The 25,369-nt window shown below is 41.5% G+C and overlaps 1 protein-coding gene and 1 long non-coding RNA gene across 11 annotated transcripts in view; one reads left to right on the forward strand and one right to left on the reverse strand.

Moving 5' to 3' along the window:
* LOC141539895 (alanine aminotransferase 1-like) overlaps positions 1-25,369 on the forward strand; it is a 137,254-nt gene that overhangs the window by 105,143 nt on the left and 6,742 nt on the right. For 4 of the 10 annotated variants that reach the window (XM_074263322.1, XM_074263316.1, XM_074263302.1 and 1 more), the window contains exons 5-11: positions 17,859-17,962; positions 18,066-18,190; positions 18,454-18,579; positions 18,819-18,894; positions 18,994-19,132; positions 20,300-20,537; positions 20,647-21,044. In XM_074263322.1, coding sequence (XP_074119423.1) covers positions 17,859-17,962; positions 18,066-18,190; positions 18,454-18,579; positions 18,819-18,894; positions 18,994-19,132; positions 20,300-20,537; positions 20,647-21,044 — 1,206 coding nt within the window. Of the gene's footprint in view, positions 1-17,858; positions 17,963-18,065; positions 18,191-18,453; positions 18,580-18,818; positions 18,895-18,993; positions 19,133-20,299; positions 20,538-20,646; positions 21,045-23,401; positions 23,642-23,775; positions 23,939-25,369 lie in introns of those variants that run through there. The other 6 variants (XM_074263328.1, XM_074263343.1, XM_074263354.1 and 3 more) reach the window with 6 other exon arrangements.
* Positions 22,117-24,836, reverse strand: LOC141539960 (uncharacterized). Its single transcript, XR_012481431.1, has 2 exons — positions 24,729-24,836; positions 22,117-23,786 (listed from the first exon to the last, which is right to left on the reverse strand). It is a non-coding gene; the product is annotated as an uncharacterized LOC141539960 (long non-coding RNA).

The raw sequence follows: 25,369 nt of genomic DNA on the forward strand, positions 1-25,369 counted from the left end.
AATGCTTGATTTGGGATATTATTGAGAATGAATCCTTCTTAAGATATTGATTGAACTCAGTGGCTTCTGAGATTTTTTTATTTTGTTTGACTGAAACCAGATTAAATTCCAATGGGTTAGAGAAGGAATATATAATTAGAAAATGGGGCCAGCTGGTGAGAATCATTGAATCATAGAATGTGAATGTGAGCATTAGAAGGAATCTTAAGAAATTATCAAATCTTACTCCAGAGAAGTGAACTAATTTTCCTAAAATCACACATCTAGTGAATGGGGCCAACCTGAACTAAAGTCCAAGTCTTTTGATTCCCAATCCAGTCCTACTTGATAGTGCAAGGAAAAAGGAATTTGTGTAGGCACTGATGCCCATTTTTTTTTTTTTTTTTTTTTTTTTTTTTTTTTTTTTTTTTTTAAGGATGAGCATGTGGAAGAAGAGAGTTCAGGGGAGGGAAAGAGTGAAGATTCTGGATAAAAAGAAAAATTGTAGAAACAAATGTAATTGTTTTGTTTGTTTTGAATGTAATTGGGGAAAATATTAAATAGGTTAAAAAAAAACAGTGGGAATGAAGCTGATCTGCGGGAAAGATTCAGATCTTAAAGCACAGGTAGAAGGTAGTAGAAGGCAGTAGTAGAAGATGAGGGAAAAGTTGAGAATGTGAAGGAATGTGATCTTAATGAATCTGAATTTTGTCTCCTAATCCTAAACTTTGCCTGACTTCCATTCTGGAGATGAAATGGATGGAAAGAAAAGATCTAAAATGCCAACTTCATTTGTCAGGTTTTATTTGTTTATCACCTTGTGTATTTTGGGAAGCTTCTTAAATTTTCTGGGTAGTTCCTGAGTAGATGGTATGTATTTGGGTTATTAAGAGATATCACATCTAAATTGGTTTAGCTGATACTTCAGTTATCAGAATTCATGCAGAGGTGGTCAGCCATGAAGAAAATTGACCTTGATATAGGATAAGATAAAAGCTTTTATCACAGTTCCTCACTCCCTCCTCCTACATGGGTCACTAAGAGGCAGAGTTAAGTGTAACAGTAATAATAATACATGTATTAGAGATAAAGCATTTATTAAGCACTTGCTGTGGGACAGACATTGTGCAAAGCACTGAGAATATAAATACCAGTGGTAGTCCCTCTCCTCAGGAAGCTCATTATATTTTATTGGAGGAAGATAGTATTATATAGAGAGAATATACCTATTATATAGGTAGGGAGAGATAGTATGGTGTGAGATTGAAAAAAAAGGAAGATCAGTATTATCTAGAGTTGCAGAAAAGCCAAGGAGAATGACAACAATAATCTCAACAGAGAATCTCAGCACTGGAAGGGACCTGACAGGTCAAAGTCATGGCCTTTGAGCTTTTAGGGCCCCAAATCAGATTGAAACATCATTGGAAGGATTAAAGAAAATAAATAAAAGTACACAATATAATACAACATAAGGTTAATTTGTGATTTTCTAAGTCAGTATGTAGCTGGCAGGAATCCATTTCTATCTGAGTTTGATATGACTGCTCTACACTATATCTGCCATATGTGACAAATACATATGTCACAACACTCCTAAAGGAGAGAAGTACAGGATTCATTCCTATTTTATAGATAACTTTGTAAGAAACAGAGAAACAATTTGTGGAGGTGGCTTAGAATATTGGAGCTTTGCACAACAGACTTGGCAGAAGTAATAAGGCACAGTTGTAGTTGTTGTCCTTGGTCTAAGAGGACCAAAAATGACAACACTATGTTGGGATCAAGGTACGGTGTGTGCAGTCTGATTATCTCAACAGACTAACAGGGACTCAGAAGGCTCTACCACAGGTTGGACACAAATAGTTTTTAAACATTTGAGGTAGAGATGGCACTACATTTTTACATCACATTTCTGCTGAACTATTACAATTCTCCTTTTTCATAAAGCACAGCAGTGTGTCCTTTTAGCACTTCTTCATGTGAGTGCTTGCCTTGTGTGAGTTCTCCATAAAATAGTCTTTTGGCAAATACATATTTGACACTTGAATAATGTGTCCAGCCCATCAGAGCTGTGTGCTCTGCAGTGGAGTTTGAATGCTTAGCAATTTAGTTTAAGAAAGGATCTCAGTGTCCAAGTACCTTATTTTGCCAGGTGATATTCAGAATCTTTCTAAGGCAATTCAAATGGAAGTGATTCAGTTCCTCACATGGTCCAGGGGTTATGGGCATGCAACAATAAGGTCAGCACAAGGTTTCTGTCAACCTTCAGTTTGGTAGGCACCCCAATACTTCTTTCCCACACTTTCCTTCGGAGTCTTCAAAACAATGAGCTAACTCTGGTAATGAGTACATCAACCTCCTCATATGTACATCTCTGAGAAGTATAGTGCCAAGATAAGTGAACTTATCCATATTTTTCAAAATTTTTCCATTTTTTATAATTGATGGTTCCACATATGGATGGTACAGTGTTGGCTGGTGAATAGTCTCTGTTTTCTTGATGTTTATTGTCAAGCCAATATTAGCACAAGCAGCAGAGGATTGATCTTTATTTTGTTGCATCTCAATTTCAGAGGCAGCATTAAGTTCCCAAAATTACACACCAAATCTCCCTTCACTTTAGCCTTGACTTAATAACCTTTTCAAGGTAAATAATTTATCTTCAGTGTGGTAGTGGACCCTGATGCCATTTTTGTCCTTCTTGAAGGCATCCAACATCAAAGAAAACATCTTGTTAAAAAGTGCAAGAGTAAACACATAGCCTTGTTTCACTCTGATAGTGACTGGAAAGCAAGAGAGCATCATCCAATACCTAGAACCTGAACAAACATGCTGTCCTGAAACTGATAGACAATACTGGTTTCTCCAGGCAATCCCATTTTGCCATGATCTTCTATAAGCCTTCATGATCCACAATATCAGCGGCCTCAGTGAGGTCAAAAAACATCACGTACAGACCTCTGTTCTGTTCCTGGAATTTCTCCTGGAGTTGTTGAGCAGAAAACACCATAGTGATCTTTCTTCGCCTCTTTATAAAGCTACACTGACTCTTGTGTAAATGACTATCTTCCAGGTGAAGGATCAACTTATTAAGGAGGACTTTGCAAGCATCTTGCCAGCAATGACTGAGAAACTTATTTGTGATTGTCACAGGATAACCTCTTTCCTTTTCTTTTAGAGAAATGGACAATGGAGGCATCCTTGAACTCCTGTGTTGCCATTGTTCATTTTCAGTTGTTTCTGATTCTTTGTAACCCCATTTGGGATTTTCTTGGCAAAAGACACTAGAGTGGTTTGCCATTTCCTAATCTACTTTTTATAGATGGAAATGGAGACAAATAGGGTTAAGTGACTTTCCTAGAGTCACACAGCTAATAATTTGAATTCAGGAAGATGGATCTTTCTGATTCCAGGCCTGTCACTCTCCACTGCTTTACTTAGCTTCCCAATATCAACTAACAATAACACAACAGCCAAAAAAGCTAATGTTATCTCAAGTTGCATTAATAGCAGCCTAGTATCTACAAGGGAAATGCTATTCCTTATGTCCTCTGAATTAGACAAACCCCTTGGGCATATTGTGTATGATTCTGGTAACACATTTATGTACTTGGACAATTTGGGACAAGCCAGGGGAGACAACTAGCTCTGCCTATTGAGGGTCCTTAAGTTGATGTCTGAAAATCACTTTAAAGGAAATAGAGGTATTTAATCTGAAGAAGGAAAAATCTACGGGATCTTTGTGCCCAGCACAAGGCACTTAATAGACGTTTCATGAAATAAGTATAAGAATCAGAGGGAAACCACTAGTAGTTGAAGATGAAAAGATGTGTGTACTAGTTGGTGCTAGATCTAAATCTTAAAGTGAGAAAAGAAGTGTCTTCTAGAACACTAGACCACTAGTGCAAAGGACTGGGAGTGCAAAGGCATGGTAATGGGAGGGACAGGGAAAAGGCCAATTTGATTGGCTTCTTCTGATGGAGCATGGAGCATTAAAGGGAATAATTATAAAGAGTCTAAAAAGATGTGTTGAATCATACTAAGTCGTGGAGGGCTTTAAAAATAATATAAAAGATTTATTTTATATCCTAAAGACAATAGAAAGTCATTAGAGTTTACTGAAAAAGGAAGTGACGTGGTCATTTCTGTGCTTAATGAAAATCCACTTTGGCAACTATATGAAAGTTGTATTAAAAAGAGAAGACACTTGAGACAAGGAGACCAGTTATACTAGACCATTGCAATAATTCAGATAAAAAGTAATAAGGACCAAGATGTTTGGTGGTAGAAATGGCAAATTTGACAACTGATTGGATTTATGAGGGAGAATAAGGCAAGGAGAAAGCCAAGGGAGTGATATCCTCCATAGAAATAAGGAAATTTGGAAGATGTGTGAGTTTTTGGAGAAAGGTAATGGGTCCTGTTTTGGACATGTTTGAGATGTTTCTGAAACATCTAGTGTGAAATATCCAAAACAGGCACTTGGTATTGTGGTGCTACAATCTTCAGGCAGAAGTTAAATGATTACCCACCTGGATGCTGAAGAGCAGAATCCTGTCCTAAATGGGAAGATAGACTAGATTCCTTTAAAGTCCATTTCAACCTCTTAAGATTCTCTTAGTTTAAGACATCTTAGAATAGGAAGGAAAGAGGAGTGGAGTTTCACTGTAATAACTACATTGTATTAATATAGTTAACAACCTGTTTTTCCTAGAAACCCAGCAACACTACCCTTAAAAATAGCTAGTAGCCCTTGTGAGTGAGTTTAGCAGAACAACACATATAAGTTTCAGAATCAGGATATCAGGTTTTAGTTCATTTATTCCAACTTATACTAAATACCCTCCACAACAGTGATGCCAAACTCAAATAGAAATAGGAGCTTCTAATCCGCATATAAGGATCCTAGTGGGCCACATATTGACTTTGTTTTAAATGCAAAGTTTTCATATATATATGTATATATTTTGTTAAATGTTTCTCAATTACATTTTAATCTAACTTGGATATACTCAGGAATGTTGTGAGTTGTATGTGATCCAGGGGGGCTGTATGTTTGATACTTCTCCTTTACAACATCCCTAACATATCTCAAATCTAGTTTCCTCTTGAAGATCTTCAGTGATGAGATCGTTTGTGCCTGAGTTAGTACATTACACTTTTGGACAGCTCTAACTGTTTGGAAACTTTTTCTTACATTCATCCAAAATTTGTGTTTATAGAATTCACTCAGTGTTCCTAATTATGCTGTATGGAGCCTCATCCACTTGACAGCTTTTAAGTATTTGATGGTTACCATTTTGTCTCCCTCCTTCCCTTAAGTCTCTTCTCCAAATTAAAGAACCACAGTTCAACCAATCTCAATATAACATAATTCTCAGCCCCCTTACCACCCTAATTACCTTCCTGGTTATCTTTGTCCATTCTAAAATATGCTGATCAGAACTGAATACCATATTTCTGTTTGTTCTAACTAGGGAATGTTATTTAGGTATGGTATGGACTAGATGATCTCTGAAGTTCTTTTCAGTTCTCTGTTTAGTCACTATCATTAGTCTTTAAGAGGTCATAAAGAACAGTATCATAGATGTCCTGATTTAATGAAAGAGAGAGAGAAGGAGAGAAGGAAAATAGAAAAAGAAAGGAAGGAAGGAAAGAAAGAAGAGGAGAGAGAGAATATGGAACTTTCAGATTATATGTTTTTATTAAAGGAATGGTGGCCTTCTTAAAGAAAAGGAATTCCAAAGTCTTGGCAGGCTGACATATTGGGCCAAATCGAATAAGATGAAATTTAATGGTTATGAATATAAGACCTTATATTATTTAGTTACTACAGTGTACCTATGATTTCATCAGTGCAAATCCCAGCCTGTCATTTCACCCAATGTACTGTGACCTTCCTCTTGACCTCACAACTACTGCTGAATCTACTTCCTCTACTTTTTTTTTCTGTTTTTTTTTTTTTAAGTTCTTGACCTTTTAGTCTACTAGATAAACTTTTGTTATTTTATTTTCTAACTCAATAAAATGAATTACATTGAATAGACAGGTAAAATTCTAATTTTAAAAATTATATTTGCTTTACCTTCCCATGAACAATAAATATTATTTCATTTCTTTAGATCTGAGTTTATTAGCATAAAAAGTGTTTTTATGTTAATGTTCATGTAGTTCCTGTATCTCATTCGGCAGATATGCACTCAGGTATTTTATGCTGTCGAGGTATTTTAAATGGTCTTACACAATACTGAATAATATTGCTGACATATAGTGTAGTTTCTCTTTTTTTTCTCTTTTAACTAACTCTATTTTACCTTTAACTTTGAGATCATGATTACTGTTCTTTTTATATACATAATATTATGTATATCATAAATGCATAAATACATAATTTATATACACATACATTTATATATTCCTGACCTTTATTTTATTTTTATTTATATCTCTCATTTTTGTTTCTTGAAAGCAACATATAGTGGAATTCAAATGTTTAATCTGTTATCCATTTCAATTTTATGCGTAACTTCATTCCATATTCTTAATTACAATTACTTGCTGTGTATTTTCCTTATTCCTATTTTTCCTCACTATCTTTATCCTATTTACCTCATTTCTCTTCACTCCTCTGCTTTATTTCTACTCACTACCTTGTCCTCCTATTCCTTAACTTATACAGCCTTCTAAAAGTCCTTCCCTTTTCCTCTCCCCCCACCTATCCCCTTGCCCTCGTATTTCTTTCTGAATTTAGAATACTTTTATAATACATATAAATATATATGTAATGTATATAGCTCCCTCTTTAACCCATTCATGATGAGAATAAGATTCCAGTACTACCAACTCTCCACTCTACTAGCTTCTTCTGCATCAGTTTTTTCTTTTATGTCTCATTTGTATGAGATAATTCTTTTTTATCTCTCCCTACAGTTTTATTTTATTTTTTTAGGATGATCCCATCTTACTCAGATTAGCCCATAGATTTCTTTCAAACTACCTAAAAATAATGACAATCATAACAATACTGCTAATATTTTTACATATACAAAGTTCACATATATTAAGTTCCTTGTAATTGGTCTTTAAGGTATATTTCTCCTGGATGTTATATGTCATATGTTATATGTCCCTTAAGTTTTGTCACAAAAACCTGAAAGTCTTTAAATTTTTGTTTTTTTCATTCAAGATTATAACTTAACTTTGCTGGCTAAATTACCCTTGGTCATAATCCCAGCTCTTTTTCCCTCTGGAATATAATATTCTAAGTCTTATGGTCCCTTCAGTGTAATAGCTGCTAGATATTGTGTAATTCTTATTGTAGCTCCATAATATTTAAATTTTTTTTTCTTGTTGCTTCCAATATTTTCTCTTTAACCTGGGAGCTTTGAAACTTAACTATAACATTCCTATAAGTTTTCTCCCTGGGATCTCTTTCAGATGACAATCAAGGTGGATTTTTTCTATTTCTGCTTTGTCTTTTATTCTAAAACTTTTTTACACTTTTCCTTAACAATTTCTTATAATATTGTATCAAGATTTTTTATTGTATTTTTTCAGATAGTCTGACTGTTCTTATAGTCTCTTGATCTGTTCTCCATATCCATTATTTTACTTTCTCTTCTATTTTTTCATCCTTTTCATTTTGTTTTATAATTTCTTGGTGTGTAAGGATGTCATTACTCCCCCCCCTGTCTAATACTAGTTTTAAAGGAATTATTCTCTTCAAGTTTTTGACACTCTTTCTCCAGTTGGTTTACTTTATTTTCATAATTTCTTGGATTGCTCTTTTTTTTCCCTAATTTTTCTTTTCCATACTTTTTTTAAACATTTCAGTGATTTTTTTACTCATGATTTTTTGAAAACTAGGATGCATTCTATTTAAATAATTTAAATTATGCATGTTTATAACAACATTATAAATCTCAGTCATTACAGTCTTTCACATAGTTGATAGATAAGTCAAAAGATAATACTTTATAGGATTTAGCTATAACAATTAATAAAGCCACAAAATGTACTTTTATTTTTATTCCTTTTAAAAAAATTCAATATTTAATTTTTTTCTAATTACATATTAAAACAATCTTAATATTCTTTTTTTCAAATTTTGAGTTCTAAATTCTCTGCCTTTTCACTCCCCTCTCTTAAGAATGCAAGCAATTTGACATGGGTTATACAAGTCTGGTCATTCTGTGAAAGAAAACCCAGACCAAAAAAAAAGAAAAGCAAAGAAAGTTAAGAAAAAGTATTTCCAATCTGCATTTGGGCTCTACCAGTTCTTACTGTGATGGTGCACAGCACCTTTCATCATAGGTACTTTAGAATTAATTGTCTTAGATCATTGGATAGGTGAGAATAGTTGTCATTCAGAATAGTATACAATATTGCAGTTACTGTGTACACTGTTCTGCTTTTGCGTAATAACCTTTCTTTCAGTTATGGATAACAATAGTTATCCATCACAATCATATATAACAACTTGTTCAATCATTCCCAATTGATTTTTATTTCTTTCTAAATGCACTTTTAAAGCAAATCCAAGAAATATAATAATAATTACTAGTATAGATTCACAAATTAAGCTTATCATTTTTCAACCTTTTTTTCTCCATTACAAACTGGTCATGAAGTTCTGCAATATCTCAGGCTTATGTTTCAGCTCTTCCCTTCTGGATTTTTGGTAGCCTTAGGCATTATCATCCTGGAAAGCAGGCATTCAGAAGAATCTTATCACCTTTCTTTTGCTCATTCATTTGTCTACAAAGATTCTAGATACAGGGAGGAAAGGAGAGAAGACAAGAAAATTAGGAGAAATTATCTTACATGATCAGAGTGCACAAATATACATTTATACAAACAAGAAGGAGAGAGTAGGGAAGGATTGGCTAACACTGAACTCAACTTTCATCTGAACTGGTAAAAGAATGGAAGAATATACACATCCAGTTGGTATAGAATAAATATAACTCAACAGGAAGTAGGAAGGAATTAAAGAAAAGATGAATTAAGGGAGGGATTAGTCCTGAGCAAACAAACTCAGGATGTACAAAAATATAACTCTTTTTATGTAAAGGTTTGGATTCTGAAGGTGTGCCCATAAATTGATGACTGCCTGAACAAGTTGTTACATAAATATGATAGAGTACTATTATGCTGTTAAAAAAAAAAAAATGAAAGGGATACTTAAAGAAATCTTGGAAGACTTGTATGAACTGATACAGAGTGAATGAGCAGAATCAGAAAAACAATTTGTACTGTGACATTAGTATGATAAAAACAACTTTGAATATAGGAACTTTGATCAATATAGTGACCAACTAAGACTCCAAAGGACTAGTGATGAAATATTCTGCTTACCTCCTGATAGAGAAATGAAAGACCTAGAATGCAGAATGAAACAGAATATTCTTGGGATGTCCACTTTGAAAAATTTTATTTGACTATACATGTTTGTAACAGAGATTTTGTTTTTCTTTAATTTTCAATGGTGGGGAGAAGCAGATTTTACTGATTCAAAAAAGCTTTAATAAAAGTTGTGGTAGAGCTTTTTTTGTGTGTCAAAAAGATAAAACTATGTGGAAATCAAGGAAGTATGATAGAAAGCAATTGGTTAGGGATAAAAGAAGAAACAGAAATTATATTTTTGAGGAAATATAATATAGATCACCAAAAATATCAAAGCAAATAGATAAGCTTCTAATACAAATCACAAAGTTTAAATTAAACATGAGATTGGTCAGAAATGGATATCTGCTATAGTGTAAAACCTCATTCTGTTGAAAATATGAGGATAAGTTTCTAACTTAGCTTACAGAGTTTTCCCAAGAGTTTAAAAAAAAAAAAAACCCAGCAAAACAGCTTAATTCTAGCCAATAAAAAGGAGAATTGGTTGGTTAAAGCAGAAATGACAGAAATCTTGCAAAAATACATGATGATGTAATGTAATTCTAGAATTCCTGAGATGGAGAAGAATGTGAAAATAGGATGTTCACAAGACCCAATTTGTTTTTTAAAGGGAAGCTCAAGAAAAATGGGATGCATTCAAGAATAAAATTCTGATGAGGAAAAAAGGGAAATACAGAAAAAAAGATCAGAATTACACAACATAAAACCTGTCAAGCTCAGATTCAAAAGGACTTGTGTATGTTGGGCATATAACTGAGAAAGAATACAAGAATGGAATAGTATTGTAAAGAGAACTAAGCTTTGTGAAAATGCTAAGTACAAAAAGAATTTTGAAGCTATGTTCAAAGAAGTAAAAGGAAAAGAAATAATATTTTAACTCTTATTGGGTTGCTAAAAGAAAGTAAAACTGTCCTACTATTTGGTTTCAATTGAGACTGAGAAGTAAAGAATATTAACAGAAATAGGAGAAAATTGAAAATGATTATAGTAAAGAGATAGTAAGAGAATACCTATTGACTTTAAATGAGTTTGAGTCTACTAATTTGGATCAATTACATCTCTGGATACTGATCAATATCCTAAATGTGACTGACAAATCACTCTCAATTATGAATAATTTCAGAGGTGCTAGAAGACCAGAAATGGGGAGAGAAAAAGTTTTGGTTTTTTTGGTATTGGTTTTTGTTTTTACATGAGAAGATAATGAATTCTAAAAAGTATAGACTGGTGAGTTTGATATTGAACTCAAACAAAATTTTAGAACATATTGTCATTCCTGAATCTTTTTGTATTTAGAATGAAACAATTTACTTTGAGTGAAAATAGAAGAATTTGATGGACCATTTTAGTTTTGCCATATTTTTATGGCATAACAAAAATATATAATTTCTTTAGAAATGGAAATTAAATTTTATATATAAACTTATTTTTGTTAGTTTTTTTTTGGGGGGGAGGTTTTGATAAAGCCTTTCAAAATCTGAGTTCACTAGAAAACTTTCTCTGAATTCACATCAATGCTTTTAAGGAGTTTTCCCTTTATTTTTCCTGGATTGGTGAGATTTCACCTACCTTTTCTGCCTTTCCCATAAATTTTAAAATAACTGGATCTTTATTATTGAAAATAATGCTTTAAGTATGGTGTGCCTGGATTTCAACAATGGCAAAGCCTCTTTCCCTTATGAACAATATAGAAATATATAGACGGAATGTCAGTACTTATAGTTGTATTCAGAACTGGTTGAACAACTATACCCGAAGGGTGGATAGTCAACAAAACATTTGTTAAACACCTAGTATATGCCAGATACTGTACTGAACATAACATTGAAAGATATCTTTCTCTCCCACCTCCACCCCTAATTCACTGTTCTCTCAAGGACTCAAAAAGCTATTAGAAGAAATAGCATGCACACAACTACACACACACACAAAAAAAATAGATATAGATAGATATAGGTGTGTGCAGTATACACACATATACATGTATATGTATACACATACAGGCAACAAATTGGAGATAATCAGAAGAAAAGGCACTAAGGGGGATCAGAAAATGCTTCCAATGGAAAGTTGGATTTTTTTCCCCCCTGAGGCTGGGGTTAAGTGACTTGCCCAGGGTCACACAGCTAGGGAGTGTTAAGTGTCTGAGATCACATTTGAACTCAGGTTCTCCTGAATTCAAGGCTAGTGCTCTATCCACTGCGCCACCTAGCTGCCCCTGGAAAGTTGGATTTTAGCTGAAGTCAGGGAAATGGGGAGGAAGAGGTGAGGGTGAAGTGTTCCAGGCATAGGAACAGCAATAGCAAATGCTCAGAGTGGGGTGATGGTGCCTTATTTTAAGAATAGTAAGATGGGATAGCTAGATGGCACAGTGGATAGAACTGTGGTGTCAGGAGGATCTGGGTTCAAATCCAGCTTCAGACACTTAACACTTCCTAGCTGTGTAATCTTGGGCAAATCACTTAATCCCAATTGTCTCACCTCCACATCACACACACACACCCCTCCCCCCCAAAAAAAAGAAGAAGAAAAATAGCCAGGAGGTTGATGTCACTGGATTGCAGAGGGAAATGGAAGGTTATGTTGTTCATTCATTTTAGTCATGTCCAACTCTTTGTGACCAGGTCTTTTGTGAACCTGATTGTAATTCCTTGGTATTTGAACTGCTTCTTTCTGGATGCTTGCTGTATTTTTTTTTTTTTTTTTTTCTTTGATGTGGTAATTCTAGAGTTTGGCTGTAACATTCCTGGGACTTTGACTTTTGTTGTGTCTATCAGAAAGTAAAATTGGTAGATTCTTTCTTTACTTTGTCTCTGATTCTGATAGATTTAGAAAATTTTCAGTTATGGTTTCTTCAAATACAGTGCTTAGACTTTTTAAAATCATGTTTTTCAAGAAGTCCAGTGATCCTTAAATAATTCTTATTGATTTGTGTAATATTCTGTTGTCTCCAGAAACTGCCGATAGATCGCTCTCTGGGAGGAGATCTGCTGTCTCAATTCAATCTCTCAGCCAGATTTTTCTTCCTATAGCGAGCCGCCAACTCTGACCTAGAGTAGACTCTCCCCTCCCGTGCTCAATGTTGCTTCTTTTATCCTCCCAGGGAATGGGCGTCGAATAATTCAGGGGCTTCTGGGAAAAAATACTTCAACCAATGAACTTGCTCCTCTTAAACATGTAAGCTCCTCCCCAGAAGTTCGCAGGCGTAAAACTCCCAGTAAAGGCCGGAACTAGAGAATTGTTAAGTACAGACTCAGCACTTAGTAAGAACCTATCATCTCATTATCTCATTAACACTTAGTAAGAACCTAACATCTTCCCCTTTTTTTTGATTTAGAACATAGGGTGGTCATGACCTTGAAACATAAATCCATTAATCTGGGAGGCATTACACATAAACACATAGTAACAACACATACTAGAAGTATGTAACAAATAACATGATCAAATAATCATAAATTGAGAATTTATAAATGTCCATAAGCCCATTGTCCATTAGTCTCATCTTGTATTAGGAAATCCAATGATTCCTGCTGGTTTTAAAGTTCTTTAACAGTCTTCTTATTAGCCATGCTCTTTCAGTGTTAGATGTTTCTTAGATTTTCTCCTTTGTTTTGAGGTCTTTCTCTTTTTCTGTCTCTCTCTGACGGACAAGGAGAATATGGCTTGTTGGCACCTATTTGATTCCTTCTCCATCTGAAGAAATATAAGCAAACCCTCTCCCCCAGGCAGTTAACTTATCTGGTCTCTTCTATTCACCAGTTTCTGGGTCTCTTCACATCTAAGGACAGTGGAGCTGCTTGCAGTGGACACTGCCCTTCTGGTGGGTTATAAAACCTGTCTGCTGCAGCCAGCGCATCTTTGTCAAAAATTAGAAAATTAATGGTATAGAGAACTAAATTTAGAAGTTCTCTAGGGTTGCCTGTGGCTCCCCCTTTCTTTTGTTTTTGGAGGAGTGACATAATACAATATTACATATTGGCGCCCACAACGTGGGGCAAGGACTTTTGCTTATCCTGACAAGGACTTATTCTGAGCCCTTCAGAGGAGCTAGCCCAGATCTTCACATTTAAGGACTTATTCTGAGCCCTTCAGAAGAGCTAAAATGGACCTTCGCAGACTTGTTTTTGTGATCGATTGTTTTTGCAATATAATTTTCTTTTTTTTTTTTTTCCCCAATCTTTTGATTTTGTTCCACTATTTCTTACATCTCTTGGAGCCACTGATTTCTATTTGTTCTATTCTACTTTTCAGGGATTCCCTTTCTTGAATAAGGTATATACCATTTTATCTTCTACTTATTCTCCTTCCAATTATGTTTCTCTAGAGTTTTTTTTTTTTTTATAATAATCTCTTGGTTCATTTCAACTAAGTATTCGTAGAGTCCTTGTGGAAAGTCATTTTTCCTTTGTGGCTGTTAGGGAATCAGATTTACAATAATCATTGATATGTGTGGGAATTTTCTTTAACTTATCTTTCTAATTTCATTTCCTTAGTTTCAGCATTGAACTACTGCCAGACTCCATTTTGCTGTGCTTCTAAGTCATGACCAATCTCTGCCTTCCAGTTTTAAATACCCTTGGATCTTTGAGGTCAAACAGGATGTTTAGTGACCTCAGAGCCTCTGAGCATGGGCTGTCCTGTTCCCCTGCAAGCACTGCTGCCCCTGAACTGGGCAACACTGCACAGACTAATGATTGCTGAGGCTCCTTGGGGACTTTTGAGCATCATGAGTCCTGTGGGAAGGGTGGGTAGGTCTATTTTTGCTGCCTTGAAACAGAGATTTGCAGATCCTGCTTGTACTAAAAGATACTGGCTTTTTGTAAGGTGAGGTGAGATAGAGTAGTGATAAGAATAGGCTTTTGCTTGTTCCTGAACTGCTATCTGACCTTTTGTACACTTCTGGGAAGGTAGATGTCATTTACCATAGTTTCTCATTAAATATCTCTCATTATTTGGACTAGCTCAAACTTCAAGGTTTTGCTAGATATGTAAGACCTAAGCAACCTGCCCTTCTTTCAGGTAAACATCTTGGTAGAAAACCTCCCAGGACCCTTTAGAGACTTAAAGAGTCTCAAAGGGCACTTATATTTTCTCTCCTATTAATCTGTATCATTACACTCAAATAATAAATAAATAGATTAATAAACAAAAAAAATAAATGAATAAACTCAATTAAATCTGTCTTCTAACTTTTACTGGACTTATATTTGTATTTTTAAATTCCTACTTCAGCTCTGTTTTGTTTTGGTTTTTAGCAGAATACATGAGTCCTTTTCCATTAATGATCCATCTTTTTTCCCTTGTAAGATCATACTGTTTTATTCTTCTTTTTAAACTCTTATCTTTTGTTTTTAGTACATTGTATATCAAAATCTCTGGTTTTTTAGTAAAAGCTTTCAAGCCTTATGTGACTCTGAGTTCCTTAGTACACATCCTTTTTTTTTTTTTTTTTTTTTTAAATAGCTTTTTATTTACAAGATATATGCATAGGTAATTTCAGCATTGACAATTGCAAAACCTTTTGTTCCAACTTTTCCCCTCCTTCCCTCCACCCCTTCCCCCAGGTGGCAGGTCTACCAATACATTTTAAATATGTTAAAGTATAAATTAAATACAATATATGTATAATGTCCAAACAGTTATTTTGCTGTACAAAAAGAATCGGACTTTGAAATAGTGTACAATTAGCCTGTGAAAGAAATAAAAAATGCAGGCGGACAAAAATAGATGGATTGGGAAGTACACATCTTTTTTGAATGATTGTTGTATTTTTTTATTTGTTGTGGTTTTCTCTTGTGGGACTTCTAGATTTTGACTATGACAATCTTTCGATTTGATTTGCAAAACTCTAGACATACATTCTTTTAAAAACTTTTTTTGGGGAGTAGAGGAACAGGTCAGAGTTTTCACTTAGCTCTACATTCTGTCAATTTTAGACTTTAAAAAACATTTCAATTCCAACCCTCTCCCACCCACTGAGAATGCAAGAAATATGATATTTTTTATACTTCTTAAGTCATGCAAAACTTATTTTCATATTATAGACATATATATTCTTACCAACCCTTGTTATATATACTACATTCCTAGGGAAGAGAATGCTATTATTATATTTTAAACTATGGTCCAGCACTCTAAATCCTAGATATTGTCTTTGGAACTAGCTGTTCACTTCCCAAATCTGCCTTTTTCTTCTGAAGCTTTTGCTGTCTGCCTGTAGCAGTGATGAAAATACTCCCTTTATCCACAGAGCTTTCTGTTTTTTGCTCCCATACTTTAGTGCTTGGCCTAGATGGCCTTTGAGCTTTGAAATTCTGTAATTTTGTGGAAAAAATTGTGAGAGCTTCTGAGCGAGCAAGCCCAGTATGAACCAACAAAACAAAGTGGCTACTAATCTATTAGACAGCATTAACAGAATGTCCAGTGCAAAGGAGTCTATTCCACTCTGCCCAGATTAGGGGTCCAGCTTGGGGCATCACATTTTAAAAAGGACATTGACAGAAATCAGCTTTGTGACTGGATTGGATGGGTCTGATTGTGTTTACCTCGGAGAACAGAAGATTTAGGAGGAACATACTATGCAGATATCTGAAGGACTATTGTATGGAAGGATTAAACTTGTTTTCCTAGCCCTTAGAAAGAAGAATTAGGAGAAAAAAGTGAAAGTTGCCAGGAAGCATAATTCAAGTAAAGAGAGAAATTTCTCACACTTAACTCTGTCACAAAACTAAAAGGTTCTGTCTTATGATGAGTCAAGAGTTCCCCATCACTGAAGTTGTATTACAGAAGTTAACAGTGACCATTAGTTGGAGATGTTATAAAGAAAATATGATTCAAGAAAAGATGTGATTATTTACCCTCAGAATTCCCTTCTAGCACTTCTGTTCTATGATGGTATCATCCTACACAGGAATGTCTTTTGTGAATAATTGTCTTGGGTTTTTTCACTCATGGGACTCCCATAGAGATAAGTAGTCTGCTTTTTAGTGGCCTTCTTCCTTTTTGGGTATTATCTAGGGACAAGTGTTTTTGGTCTGCTTATTTTCCTTCGTTGAGATTATTGCCTTCAGGGTCAGGATTTCAGTTTCCAGAGTTTACCAAAAAATTCAGAACTGGCTCCAGCCCCTGGTCTCACCAGGCTGGCCCTGTCTGTTTTTCGAACTGCTTACCTTTGCCCTGCCCCCAGGGATCAGCAGGCAACTTAGTTGCTCCCACTGGGGCAGGTGGATGGATGGGCAGGCAGGTAGGCAGACAGGCCTGATGTAAATGTTTAATGGGCAGATAGTCCACAGGTAACCTGAGCCCCAGGTTTCTGGTCTGCACATCTGCCAACCAGTTGCACATAAGAGGAATGTTTGGGGCTAAGCTTTTGTCTTTTTGATGGTTATTTTCTAACCTAGATTTAAGGTCATGAGAACCAGACTTCTAGAAGGGTTCACAGCCAGCAGAGTCAGTACAAAGGTAGGGAGATCAGTTAAGTAGCTCATCATCTGGGTAGGTCCTTTGCAGGTCTCTATAGAAACTCATGCTACTAGGCCAAGATCTGGCCCAAAAGAAAGAGACCCTGAAGGTGGCCCTGACCCAGCAGCAGCAGGCCCTTTACCACAGAGCAGCCCATCTTCCTATGGAATCAGCAGCAGGCAGAATCCTACAGGGCTTCCTGGAAAAGAGATATGGTAATGGCTCTCAAAAAGCAGCTTTGCTTCCAGCAAGTCCTCCTTCAGGTTGAAAGAAAACTAGCATCATTCTTTCTGAGAATAATAGCTTATATATATTATATGAACTTTAAGGTTTGTAAAGCACTTTACAAAAATTGTCTCGTTTGATTCTCATAACCACCCTGTGAGGTAGAAATTTTTATTGCCCCCACTTTACAGTTGAGGAAACCAAGATAAAAAAGGTTCAAGTGACTTGCTGAAAAATTGCAAAGCTGGTAACATGTCTTTCTGATTCTGAAAGCTGTGTTCTCTCCCTGGGGTCTTAATTTGATGTGGAACCCAAAGTCAATCTGAACTGGCCCTTCCTGGTTTCCCCTTGGAGCCCATAATGGGAATGAAATGGTGGAGCCCCTGGTGTCCTGCCATTGCAGCTGTTGCAAAATCAGCCTGCTGCTTTGTAGGGATCCACTGATGGGACTGAGGACTGAGAATACCGTTTTCTCAAACCTAAACCTCCCTGGAGAAGACGACTACCCTATCCTGTGGATCTTTGGGAGGCTTCTGTGTGGGTGGAGGAGATGGAGGGACTGCTCACCACCTCCCCTACCTGTTGGCACCAGGACATTGGGGTTTCCTCCCTGACTTTTAATTGTAGTGGGCAGAGGGTGGGGGATCAGTAGAAAGTCAAGCTTGGAATCCATGTTGTTGATTAGGATCACTCCCACCCACAAGCAGGCCGGGCAGAGGGGCTCCAGAGCTCTTTGTGTAAGGGGAGAGCGCTCTTCCTTAGGAGAGCTCTTCCCTCCCCTGCAGGGGTGCCAACCTTCTGGCCATCAACACGGATGGGAATATGCCTTATGACCTGTGTGAGGATGAGCTGACTTTGGACTCCATTGAGACTGCAATGGCTGAGCAAGGTGAGTGGAAGTACTCCTCTGGGCTGATCAGGGCTGGGATAAGGGGGGTGGAGCAAGTTGGGGTGAGGGGTTCTGGAGCAACCTCAAGCTCCATACTCCCTAGGCATCACTCAGGAGAGCATCGAGGAGGCCCGAGGAGTGCCTGAGCTACACATGGTGGAGGATATCCGCAGCCTGCTCCAGGCCGGGGCAGACATCAATGCTCCCCAAGACCATGGGGCCACACTGGTAAGGGCCACAGTGGTGAGGAGAGAGGGAGCCACTGGTGTGCATCTCTGGCCTATTGGAGGATCCTTGGACAGACTTAGGGTATGGGATCAAGATGAGGACTCTGAGGAAAGGAAACTTGTGGGCCTCCCAGCATCCTTCACTCTTTGGGGCAGTGATGTGGGGGGAGGATGTGGAAGGGGAAGAAATGGATACAATGGAAAGGGGAAATCTGTCCATCCCTGGACTGATGGGACTTCCTCAGCCCAGGCTCCTACCCCTAGTTGCACATTGCCTCAGCCAATGGTTACCTGGAGGCAGCTGAGCTGTTACTGGAGCACAAGGCTAACTTGAGCGCCAAGGACCAGGACGGTTGGGAGCCGCTGCATGCAGCAGCCTGCTGGGGCCAGGTGAGTGGGGAGGGTCGGTCGGAGGGAGGGCAGTAAGCCCCTGTTCTAGGTGAGAGCTGGGCCGGGCCTGCTGGGCTCCAAGGCAGGACTCCCATGTGGTTTCCTGCTGCCACTTGCCACTCACTCCCATACATATTTGCAGAATGTTCCATGGCCCCAAGCCTCCCACCCTCCCTCCTCTTGCCGCTCCCCCTGCTACATCAGGGCAGTGTCAGGGGCAACTTGGCTTGTCCTCCCAGGTGCATCTAGTGGAGCTGCTAGTGGCGCATGGAGCCGACCTGAATGGGAAGTCACTGCTGGATGAGACGCCCCTGGGTGAGTGGGGAGTGCCCCCAATCATCGGGGCACCGTGGGCACTGCTGAGAGAGGGGGGCAAGGCTGAGATCATGGGCCTTCCTTTTCCTGCTCCCCTAGATGTGTGTGGTGACGAAGAGATGCGGGCCAAGCTGCTGGAGCTCAAGCACAAGCACGAGGCCATCATGCGCTCCCACGATCGCCACCGCGGCTCGGGATCCCTGCTCCAGCGGCGTACCTCTAGTGCTGGCAGCCGGGGGTGAGCCCTTCCCTATGGGTCCCCGGCCGCTATTCAGCCTGCGTCTCCCAGAATGGCCATTGGGGGGCACCCATGCCCTGGGGCTCCTCTCCCCAAATTTCTCTAATGCTCAGTTCCATCTTTCCCTATCCCCCTCCTCCTGGGGGGCCCCTTTCTTCCCTATCTCCAGTCTCTCCGCGCCCAGCTTCCTTTCTCTCCTTTATCCATTTCCTTTCCCTCTTCTTCTCACATCCTCCCTTTATAGGCCTTGAGGACCTAACTGGTCCAGAGTTCCTTGGAATGGGTGACTGGCCTGGGCGCCTGAACTGACACTAGCACCATTCCACAGGACCACCCTTTGGCCCTGGCTTTCTTTTCCGTCTTCATCCCCCCAGATGCAACGAGGTGGCATAATGGATATGGCGCTGGGCCTGGAGTCAGCAAGACATGAGTTCAAATGTGCCCCCAGACACTCACTAGCCCTGTGATCCTGGGCAGGGCATGTAATTGCTGCTGCCTCAATTTCTCCAACTGTAAAGTGTATATCATAATCGCACGTACCTCCCAGAATTGTCTAGAGAATTAAACGAGATGTTTGTAAAGAACTCAGCACAGTGCCTGGCCCGTAGTCGGGCCAGTAAGGAATTGTTTCCTTCCCTTCCTTCCCAAACCCACCACCCAGACCCTACTTTCCCTCCCTTTTTGTCCCCTTCTTTCTCCTCTTCACTTTTCACATTTTGCTCTAAAGAGGCTCATCTCTCTTCCCATCTAGGTGTGAAATTGTGCCCCTAATGCCCATAGCCTTTGCCCCTCAGAATATGATTTCCCTCCCCGGCCTTTCCTAGAACCCCTTGTACTAACTGACACAAAAGGACCCATGCTGACGTCAGAAGCGTTCCAGGTCATGTACTTTTGCCCCCATTCTTTCCCTGAGGTACCTCCCCCAGCTCAGCTGGAGGTTCTAGGGCAGAGTCCAGAGGGAGGCGGTCCTAGGTAGGTGTTCCTTGAGGTGGAGTTTCTCCTGTCCTGGGCCCTGGGCCAGCGCCTGGTTCTGACCTGGCCAAGAAAGCTGAGAAAGCTGCCTGGGGGAGGATGGGATAGTGGGGACACAGCTCTGACCTCCAGCGACCCATGGCATCCCAAAGCAGGCAGGGAGCTCAAGGGGGGTCCTGGTGTTCCCCACTACAGGAAGGTTGTACGAAGAGTGAGTGTGACAGAACGTACCCACCTGTATCGTAAAGAGCATGCACGGGAGGCCATTGTATGGCAGCAGCAGCCAGCCACTGCCACCGAACCCCCAGAAGAGGATGAGGATAAGCAGACAGATGCTGAGCTCCAGCCCCAGGCTGTGGTGAGGAGCCCGGGCCCTAAGGGCCAATCTCCTCTGTCCCATTCTCTCATCTCCTGTCCAGATGCTTATCTCCAGGTACCATCACCCATCCTTCACTGACATTACTCAGGCCCACTTTTCATGCCCTTTGCCCATCTTTAGTTGGCTCTCCTAACCTCTCCCTGGACCCCTCTCTGGCCTGCAGGAGCTGGACCCTGAGGCCCTGAGACATCGGAATGGCAGTGCGGGCGCGGCCCCGGGGCCCCCTAGCAGACATCTGTACTCCAAGAGGCTGGACCGAAGCGTCTCCTACCAGCTGTCCACCCAGGAGCCACCTGGGCCCGGGCCCCTCACTCGGGACAAGGCACACCACACCCTGGCTGACCTGAAGCGCCAGCGGGCTGCCGCCAAGCTGCAGCGTCCTGTGACTGAGGATCTTGTTGGGTCGGGAAGTGAGGGGTTACCCTGTGCTGAAGCCCAGCCCTCTGGACTCCCTCGAACATCAGTCTACTACACCGCAGCGAGTGGAGACCCTCCCCTGCTGAAGCTGACCGCCCCCGCTGAGGAGGCCCCTGCTGAGAAGAGGCCCTGCTGTGGCATCATGTGAGGGGGATGGGGGGCAAGGGGCCTCAGGCCAGCAGCCATGCTTCCTCTCTCTTCCTTTTATCTCCCAGGGAAAGGGAATGGAGCTACTCCCTCACACTTGGCCAGTGGGAAGCTGAGCTACTTGTGTTCGGCACGGAGGAAAACAGGAGCCCCAGCCTAGACACTTGGGCAACAGCCCGACTCGCTGCAGCCCGGCTCGGCTTCTTTCCTCCCACTTGACAGTGATAGGGCAGTTGGCCAAGGAGTGGGGCTAGGGGCTCCATGCTGCAGTTAGCCTTAAGCCTCCTGGGCCTGAAGGTCCTACAGCTAGGCTACTTCCCCTCCCCATCTTTGGGTTCTGGAGTAGGAGTGGCCCAGGTCTAACTCATCTCCTCATTCCTGCCCTGGGGGGGGGTCAGGAGCCCCTCCCCGCAGCTTCACCCTTGCCTTAATCCTTGCCAACCCACTTCCTGGCAGCTTCTGAGCAGAGCATCCAGAGTGGGGGAAATGGCGCCGGGGCCCTCGCCTAGGCTCCTGTCTCAGGTTCAGACCCTCTGGGGACAGATGCCCTCGGTTTGGGGCATGGGAATGGGGAAATCCATATTTTTATTCTGTGAAACTTGATAAAGGAATTTTCTGCCATTGGTGTTGCCATCTTTTTGTGTCTCTGACATCAGAGATTAACAAGCAGAGACCACTTTCTCTTTGGGTCTCCAGGAGGGTCTCATGGGCCCCTGTGGGGGGCTTACTTGTCACCACCACCACAGATTACATCCCTGAGGAAGACAGTGAAGGGTTAGAAAGAACACGACTTTCATGCAGGACATCAGAGTTCAATTCCCATCACTTCTCTAAGCTATGTGACTTTGAGCAAGTAGTTTTCTGCAAAATAAGGGTGGTGTAATCTATAATCTCTAAGACAGCTCACATCTGTAACCTATGATTTTGTGTTATCAGTATTTGGTACGTGCCTATGTGCATACAGATGAAATGACTGACTTGTGGCAGTATCTGGAGAATACTTTATTAATTAGGCTACTTGCTAATAGTGATGGTTCAGTGGTTCCTCTCTGTAACCAAAGACCCCCAGTGGAAACAAACACTGCTTTAGTATGTACTTTTAGAAAAGGGGAGGGGTGAGGAGGAGGGGTGAGGTGCGTGAATCAACCCAACTAGTGAACAGTTATTGGGTATTTAGTCTTCAGCCTCTCCAGCTGAGAATGCAGCTTGATTTGCTCTTGAGACTCAGCTGCTGCTCCATCTCTAGTAGCCCATCTGGTGGGTTACTTCATGAGTTTGGGTTACCCTGTCTCCATTGGAAGGAGGGGTACTAAAGGCTTTGGGGCTGGATTTCACCCAGATTAGATTGTTTACATTCTAAACACAATTATGACCTCCTAGTAGGGTGGGGTCCTGCCCAAGATCTCCAAGAGCAAATCCCAAGAATTAATTAAGCCTCTTTCATCAGTCTTCTCCTTCCGAGACTGACTGATGACCACGGGAGCTGGTCCTTGAATGAGGAAATTAAAAAAAGCCTTAATTGCTTATTGATATGATGGAAAATACTCATTTCTCTCACAGGTTATGTCTCTCTAGAATGAGCCTCTATACATCTGACTAGGTTTCTTTTGTCTTCCCTTTGGGGAGCCCGGCTTTTTTAAACCCTTTCCCCCTTTCGCGTGTGGGTCTAAAGAAAGACAGTGGGGAGAAGGGATTTCTTGGCTCTGAGGCCAGGGGAGCCAGAAGCAAGGCTACCTGGCCGGGGCCTCTGTAGGAAGGAGGAAGCAGCCTAGTGCCTGGCCTCCTTCCACAGGGGGTGGATCTCACCTAGACCCTGGCCTCTTGCCTAGGACAGGCGCCTAATGGGGGCAGGGGGAGTGAGGAGCAGGCTGCCAACTTCCTCTCGAGAAGAGATTGGCATAGCCTGGGCCCTTCCCTGCCTCCTCCCCCTTCAACCAGCTGGCCAGGGTCCAGTGTCTGTCAGGGCTGAGGCTCCTCGGGGGCCAGGAAAACACCCCTGCTGGGCTTGGCCTGGGCCCTCCGAGGCCTGGAGCCTTTACCAGTTTCTGTCTGCTCTTCCTCCTTGGCCTACTTGAGCCCACCAGGCGGTCTTCAGGTAGACCACCTTCCTCCCCCGGCCCACTCTTGTCTCCTTCCCCATCTCGTGTGGATGGGGCTTGGCCGGGACCAGCTCGTACTCATTATCTCCACTTACCTGGCTTGGGTCTACCTTACTTCGGCTCCAGATTTCCCCTTCTTCGGGGAGGCTGGGGCACTTAACAAAGGGCATGGACCCTGATTGGACTCAGGTGGTGGGGAGGGAGGGCCTGATGGGCGGGCTGGGGTTAAATTTAGTGTGGGATGGTGCAGCTGCTGCTGAAAAGGTCATTAGGGGGAGGGGAACTCTCTGGCCCCGCCCGGGGTCCAAGCCCATATTAACCTTGTCCTCCGGGAGAGGGAAGGGCTAAGTGGAGAGAAGCCTGCTGCCCACTTTATTACGAGAGGTGAGACCTCTGGGAGGAAAGATGTACTTTCACTCGGCCTTCGAGCCAGCTCTGGGGACTGCACTGTCTCTGCTTCTTGGCACAAAGTGGGCTTAAGGGGACTGGGCAAAGGTAACTGCAGGCAACAGGGCACAGCGGTGGTCGGCATTAGGGCTGAGAACGGGCACTGCCGGGCTCACCTGTGTGCGGTTATTTGGAAGCAGAGCAAAACTTGGCTGGAGCTGCCTGGGCTGGGTTGGCTACTTACAGGTGGCCCCTAAAAGGAAGGGAAAGGAGAGGTGGGGCCAGATGAGATTAAGGTACTCCTAACTCCTCCTCCTGCCTACTGGCGGGGCCCTCTGACCGTCTCCCTTCCTGCCAGGGGTAGGGAAGACAGAACACCTAGGAAACCCGGATACTGCCCACAAGGTGAGTGGGGGATAGGGGAGAGGGCTGGACTGTGATCCCACCCCAGCCAGGTGTGTTTCCAGGGGGTTGGAAGTTCACAAAAGTTTCTCAGTACTGGGAACAAAATGAACCCACTCATCTCTGGGGCTCCATTTTCAGGCTAGGGCTAGCGGAGGGCTTGATATCCATCATCCTTCAGACTCGGTCCCTCTCCCACATTATTCCCTTTAGAAAGTGTTTTGCCTGGCATTTCCCTCCCAGTTCCCCAGTCCCCTTGGTGCCCAAGAAGCCTGGAAGAATAGTCTGGCAGATAAGAGAGTGGAGAAGGAGGAGGTGGGGCTCTGAGAACTTATCAATAGTTCCCATTCAACTTTCCCCACCAATCAAGGGCCTAGAAGATTAGGGAATTGAGGATATGGCCAGTGATCCACCCCTAAGTGTCCTCTTGAGGACAGATCTGAGCCCCTCTGCAGACATCTGCCCCTGTGCCAGCCCAGTACCTATTCTAATTTGGTCCTTAGCATGAGATTTGAGATTGGACTCTGCAGAAGTTCAGCAAATCCTTCATTTCTCTTCCTGACCATCCTCCCGGTTTCTACCCCTGCCCCCTCCTTGCTTTTGAATTTGTTCCCACAGCTGTTTCTGATCTTTTTCCCTCTCTGGGTTCTCCTGAGTCCATAATCCTGATTCTCTGTTTCTGCCTCCTTTCCTTCTCCTAGTATATCTTTTACTCCTATATGTGCCGTTGTACCTCTGCCCTGATCCACCAGCCCAGTTCCTCTGGCATCTCTAGACCCAAAGTTATAATTACCTGAAACCAAGTTCTTTTGGAGCCTGAAGTCCGTGGGACGGTCCCAGTGAGGATGCCGTTGTGTTAGCAGAGTTCAGCCAGTTCCCCAGAACATTAGTGGTGGCGGTGCTTGGGGAGAAGAAAGAAGTCCTTTCCCTCAGCCCTTGCACCCTCCCGTACTGGCATCCAAGGGGCAAAGTCCTTATTCCACTCATGTTCTGCTCGTCTCCATTTTTGCCCTGTTTATCCTAGGGCTCTCTACTGGCCTCTCTCTGGGGACCTGCTCTTGCCCACTCAGACCCCACGGGGGAGAGAGAACTTTACGCTCAGCCTGGGCAGACTTCTTTCCAGGCCTGCTGAGTGCTCAGACTCCCATCCCTGCTGGACAGACCACTCTTTCCCTGTCCATTTCCCTGTCCTTGGTATCTGAAAAGTCTCTGTGCCCTTGGACCAAAGTCCAGAAACCAAACAGTGAGTTCCCCTTCCCAGAGCCTTGCAGGACTCTTCCCCAAGGACAACCGTACAGCTCCTCCATTCTGGCCTTGGGAAAGGGCGCTGAATTGCCTTTCTCTCCTTCCCTGTCCAGGCCTTCCTGACAAGAAGTAGGAAGGGAGCAGAGCCTGGGGAGTTGCAAGAGGGTTCCCCACCCCCAAGCACAGATC

Source organism: Sminthopsis crassicaudata, chromosome 1, assembly GCF_048593235.1.
Source record: "Sminthopsis crassicaudata isolate SCR6 chromosome 1, ASM4859323v1, whole genome shotgun sequence".
Taxonomy (NCBI): domain Eukaryota; kingdom Metazoa; phylum Chordata; class Mammalia; order Dasyuromorphia; family Dasyuridae; genus Sminthopsis; species Sminthopsis crassicaudata.